The sequence below is a fragment of the Charadrius vociferus genome, unplaced genomic scaffold (genome assembly GCF_000708025.1).
Source record: "Charadrius vociferus isolate BGI_N301 unplaced genomic scaffold, ASM70802v2 scaffold92, whole genome shotgun sequence".
Taxonomy (NCBI): domain Eukaryota; kingdom Metazoa; phylum Chordata; class Aves; order Charadriiformes; family Charadriidae; genus Charadrius; species Charadrius vociferus.
In genome coordinates this window covers 4113382-4119573 of record NW_009647874.1, presented here as the reverse complement: position 1 = coordinate 4119573, position 6192 = coordinate 4113382, and the positions used below count along the sequence as shown (strand labels likewise).

The 6192-nt window shown below is 41.4% G+C and overlaps 1 protein-coding gene across 1 annotated transcript in view; it reads right to left on the bottom strand.

Moving 5' to 3' along the window:
* Positions 1–2763: 2763 nt before the first annotated feature.
* LONRF2 (LON peptidase N-terminal domain and ring finger 2) overlaps positions 2764–6192 on the bottom strand; it is a 16904-nt gene continuing 13475 nt past the window's right edge. The window contains exons 10-12 of the mRNA XM_009883125.1: positions 5831–5993; positions 3712–3861; positions 2764–3375 (exon numbers count right to left, since the gene is read on the bottom strand). Coding sequence (XP_009881427.1) covers positions 3217–3375; positions 3712–3861; positions 5831–5993 — 472 coding nt within the window. The 3' untranslated portion in view covers positions 2764–3216. The remainder of the gene's footprint in view (positions 3376–3711; positions 3862–5830; positions 5994–6192) is intronic.

Here is a 6192-nt window from a genome sequence, read left to right as displayed (position 1 = left end):
ACAGTAGATAAAAGGCCTCAGTGGCAAACAATTAGTATGCTTCTGAAAGACAAAAAAAGGTTAAAATATATATATATCATTTTGCAGCTTGAAGCTTTACAGGTGAACAATAGGTGTAGAGGTAGAGGGATTTTTTTTTTTTTTTGGCCTCTTTATGATGTATAAAGAAGGGCCACATTCACCACAGTGAAAAGACTCATCATATATCCCAGCATCCTTGCTTGGACAGCAAGCAAGAAAAGTGTAATGAGCTAGAAAGGCAACGAATCCTGTCTATCTCTTCCAGGAGCTCAGCTCCAATGCTTCCACATGTACCTTGGCGACAAGTTACACCTAAGCGTAGATCGGCCGTAACGTGGACATTTCCTCTAGAGAGAAATTGAGATAGCTAGCTTTTCCCATGAGGTACTACCGGATGCTGTAGAGATTATATGGCAGAGATAATTTGGTAACAATGAAATTGGCACTTGCCTTTAGAAAGCAAGTACCACAGGGCAGTGGTGATTTTTTTGTTTTTAATTTATTAAAGCTTTGCTATTTGATCAGCATTCAATGTTTTGGAAGAAATGTCAGCTTTGGGCTGCTAGTATGATTATTTGCATCCATACACAGACAAATCCTACGTTGTTATCATTTATCCAAAACATCAGTCACTGAAATATTCACAAACTGCTTTAAACCTCGACTAAAAAAAAATCCCTCTACAGTTCAGCTTTCTCTTCGATAACTATCATTCCACTAATTATGCAGGCCTTCATGAACACAGTAATGTCACCTTCCATGTAAAATGTGTCTTTACACATTACAGAACAGCAGTAAAGAACCTCTCTCTTGTTCTGTAGGGTTTCCTCTCAGAAGTACCTCAAAAGTAGATATCTTGAAAAATCACTTTCGCAAAGAAGAATATTCACATTAGTTACTGAGGCAAAGCCAAGAAGACACTAACTAGCACCTTGATATTTATTTTTTTTTCTTAAACGCACTCCTATGTAAAATTAAGCACATGTAAGATCAGGGACGAGCAATATACAAATACCATCAGTGTCCCCTTGCAGCTAAACTAGCGATACTCAAAACTAGGCCAGACACACGAAGGAGCGAGATGAGTGAGTCTAGAAGAAATACACGGCATGGAAAAGGCTGGGAAGAACAGGAAGCTGAACAGAAAGGATTGCGCAATCAAATACAGCCCATCTTCTGGTCGGAGAATTAGTTTTGCAAAACCACCCTTTGGTGGCTCAGCTGACAGTGGGCTGCAGACCTACTGACTTCTGGCATTTCCTCCCCCACATACAGAACAATTTCTTTTTACTTCAGTGACTTCCTCTTCTTCATCTTCAAATCCCGGAGGAAATGCAGTCAACTTGAATTTTGAGTATTTTGGTGACCGTAGCAGAACTTGCAGAAGGCTACTGTAGAGGTTATGACATCATCGGGTGTAAGTTATGCACTTCACAATTCAGAGAACATACTTACAAACTATTTAAATAGAAAAGGCGTGTTCAAGGTAGAGGCAGTTACAGTACATTCAGGGTATGTTACAGAAACCATTTGTGGTAGCCATTTGCTGAAAGGAAAAAAACTCTGTATTTTTGTTTCCCAGACCACACAGGTTATGACTACAATACCCAAAGAGAGCAGGTAATATATCTTAATCACCGCATTTTAATGCAGTCTTCTTCCAGAACTCATGTGCAAATTGAAAAAAAAAAAAAAAGAAAAAAGTTTAAATACATCTTCATTGACAAATAAGGACAAAAGAACTGAAAAAGAAACCAGGCACTTTTGACCATTTAGGTAAACAGCCATTTCTTCTTACCAGACTTCTGCACATGAACAAGTCTTTACATTGGTTTTGCTATACTTGCAGCACATGGAGATTCAAGTCAACTCTTTTTCCCTGTTGGTAGCATCAGTTATACTTATAGGAAACTATGCCAATTTAATTGGTAACACTGTTAGTTTTTTCATTGGCAGTTGAGCAAATGTTGATCATTTGACTGACAAGCGATCAATTTAATAGCTATCAAAGGTAGTTATCAACAAAACAATACATAAAAAATAATCAAAAAGACAAATGAAGGCTAACACCTGACTTAAGCTTGCATTGAGACTTGCCTTTGTAGGTTCGGTTTGTGCCTCCTTTCACGGTGTTACTGTGAACTGATTTCCATCACATACAGCAACTGGTACTAAACTACAATACTTTCGGTTTGAAACATGTTCAGTAGATATCACTCCAACGGGAGGTTGGCATGACACCGCAGGCAGGAGGGAGATGGAAATCTCCCCGCGCTTCATCCTCGCCGGTCCCACGTGCAGAACAGGGATTCAGAGCAAACTGCAGCATGCCTCCCTCATACCTGGGGTGAAATCATTATTTCACAGCAGAGTTTATGATACTTTAGGGAGCCGGTTTGACTTGAATTAGTGATAAGACCAGCTAGGATTACTTTGATTCCTCTTTTCAAATAAACCAAAGTACACCTTTTCAAACATTTTGTACATACTCAATCCGCTACGACACATAAATCACAGTAAGAGGGATTACCTAAGGCTACTAAATAGTGTACTTATTCAGTAGCTATTATTCTTTCAGATAAACATCCTCAGATGCCTTGACCACAAACGGCTTTTTTTTTTTTTTTCCTCACAGACTGCTATTCGCTGAAGAGAGAGAGAGATGTGGGTGTATGACAGACTGCCTACCGATTCACTAACAGAGCGCACTGTTGGTTATAGTCTTCACGCACACTTCTGCAAGGCAGCGTAACTCCTCTTCTGTTCACTACCTTCAAGAAAATCTAGGAAACGCCTCTTCAATCCACTGTCCAGTTTCCTTTTCCTACCAAGTGGAAATCCAAATCACATGCAGGCCAATGGTGCTACTCTAGTACTTAACTCTCTTGCAGGCTACAAACTCTATCGTAGTACTCTGAAGCAATTATCCACATCTATCAGCTACACTCTAACTGCGGCACAGCTTTGTAGAGGCTCAGATTTCACCAGGACAACAGGGGAGAGTGCAATGTTTGGTGAATACCCAGGATAACAAACCGATGCAATCAATGGATGCCGGACGCAGTCAGAAAGGGCTGTTCCTTTTTGAAGGAATCTTTAAAAAAAAAACCCCAAAACAACCCCTCCCCCTTTGCCCTCCCCCAGAACAACCTGTCGTGAGATGTTTTCAGTGCCCACTCACAACTGAAGTCCATGTTATCTGGGTCTTTTGCGAGTCACAAATATCAACACGCGTCTGATGGCGATAAGACGATCTTTAAGGGAGGTCATAGCCAATATAGCCAGCTGAGCTCTGTTTTCCAGAGGCAACACTGCCAAGAGCCACCAGTACCAGGCAGGACCACTGGGGTTACTCTGCAAAAGGATGGAAAGACATGCAGTTATGTATTCAGTGGCACTGCCCCATGAAGACCACCTTCCTTCCCACCTTCTATTTGCTAATAAAGTCACCACAAAACAGTTCAAGCAGCAGCTAAACACTTAATCTAGATACACCTTTAAGACTGATCTCTTCAGATATCAACTTACATTGATATATTGTTTTCCACTGATTAATTATTTTCTATGCTTCACGCTAATAGACCAAAATTGGGTAAGACCCTAGAAACCACAGCAAAAACCTGTCAGGAAATAGTCTTGTGTAAAAATTCTGTATAGAATAAGGCTGTATACGTAGGAAAGTTTTATTACCTGTGGCTCTGGTTCTTTTCCTGGCATGGACCCAAAATGATTGAGAATTTGCACTTTCATATTGTCCTTAAGAGAAGTAAACCAGGCAACGGCTTGATCGTAAACTGAATCATGAAGGCGGACAAGTTCTTCATATTCCGGTCCTTCAACCTTATTGTTAAAAGAAGGGAGATGGAACAAAACAGGTTGGATACTGTGGAGTCCATATGCCTCCCCAGAAACAAGCGAAGCAAAATAATCCAATGACTACACCTGTTCCAGTGTCCTTATCTAATCAAACTGTACCCAAGTCTCAGATTTCAAACCTGTGATGCTGGAGTCTTTTTACCCTCCCCTAGGTGTTCTGAAGTGACATTTCTTGGAGAAGTTACTGCCTTGTTCATATCCATTCCTATGGCACAACAGAAGAATCTGCTCTCTAATGCTGGGACATATTAATCATCTCAAACCCACAACCTCAACTCCCTGTCACAGAAGGACCTCTGAACATTGATATATCCTCTGGCAAAATAAAAGAAACACTACTGCCACTGAGCACAGAGACAGGGGGTCTATGGCATTTAGAGATCAGCAGTATTTTATAGAAGTGTTCAGGCTATGGCAGGACAGCCAGGGAGGAGGAGGAGGAGGAGGAAGAGGGCAGACACCTGAGCAGGCAGGAAGCAAGGAAAGCAGATGCTTTCCCAATACCAGGAATGGCCATAAAAAAAAAGACCCTCGCTGAGGCAAAGAGTGCTTTAGTTGCACAAGCCTGACTATTAGCCATTAGGGAAAAGAACAAGGCATAAGCAAAACCCACTACAAATTGGTAATTTTTTGGTTGGTTGTTTGTTTGTTGGTTTGGGCTTGTTGTTGGTTTTATTCCTGTAATTTGTACACACCAATGGTGTGATTCACCTGTGCTACTCAGATGCACATCTGAGCTAGCTGCTCTAGAAGCCCTTCAGAGTCGAGGAGAAACAGTTCTAGATGGCAATTAATCTCATCTTAAGGTAGGTATCTAAGACAGACGAGATAAAATAGACAGCTTTGGACTGAGATTTCTCACCATCAGATACCACATGGACGTAGGGTGCTGAACACAGACATCAGCCTCTCAAGTGAGACAAGGTAAATCTCACCCTAATTATGAAGAGGTGGGTCTCTGGCACCATCTACAAAAAATGCCTGGACACCCTTGTTCTACTGCCCTCACTGGGGATTGAAACATGTCAGAGCTCTCACTCTCAGCAGACTCGATACTCCGACTTTTCGCAGGGGAAGGCACCTCTATACGATTTGCCTTTCCTGCCCTGGAGAACAACTGCATCATCCTGCACAGGCTAGAAAAGCCCTAGCAAGACTTTACAGATTTGCATTTCAACTATGACAGCATGCTGAAGAGCTCTATGACCAGACTGGACTTCATCAATTGGCACTCAATGTTAAGAGGAATCAGGGTTTTATAGACATGCTCTGAAGATGATCCAGGAAGTCATCATTAAGCATGACCAAAAATCCACCCTTTGGCCAACACCCATCACAAGCACCTCACTTGACACAGGTTTCATAAGAGGACTCGTTTTTAAAAACTACTCTCCTCTCCGTATTTCTCTGCTCTCAGGCAGCTCTGATGTATGCTTGTACAGGAATGGTTAACTACATGTCACTAACATCTCATTTTAAGAGCGGACTCCCACATTTGTTTGAGGACCTGTTCTGTAAACCAGAGCTCGGAGGTCATATGAAGTCTGCCAATTGTCTGGTCAATGTAAGAAGAGAACAGTCAATTCTCTAACAACAGGGGCATGTGTTCTTAGAAGGATTTCAAGTCTGTACCAGTTTTAAAACCTTACCCTGACCTCACGTACACATCATGTCAGACCTCAGCACCTGAGTCTCAGAAGCTACTTTAAGCTCTATGAAGGGAGTGCAACACTTGAAGCAGAGATAAGGGCAGAAAGGAAGAAAGGGAAGGAAGAGACAAAGTTTGTTCCATGGTTTTCAAAAATCGAGCTTTAGTATTTATAATGATATTGGTTTAAAAATAAGGCACAGCTAGCTTGAAATGCAACAAGGAAAGGCTATTTATGTGAATCCAGCAATACATGGGTATGAATAACTTTGCACCATAGATCACCTTTTTATCTTCAAGATACTCGATGTTTGCTGTGTTATATCCATCTCGCTGGCCATGGCTTAAGACCCTAAAACGACGGACACCAACTGTATCAACAACTGAGCGCCCATCAGGAAAAAACTTTACGTCCCTGATCTCTAATATACAGCCATGATCTGCAAATCTGAAATGACAGAAGGGCATAAAAGTGGAAGTCATCAACAAGTGTTTATACACATCAGGACAAATACTGGGCCTAATTCACCACTTTTTATTTAAAAGAGGATCCTGATTTGGCGACAATACATTTCTGCTTATTCACATAAGCCACACAACCCCCACCCTTTCTGTCTTCCCTCAGAGGTCCAGGGCAGCAGCATTTT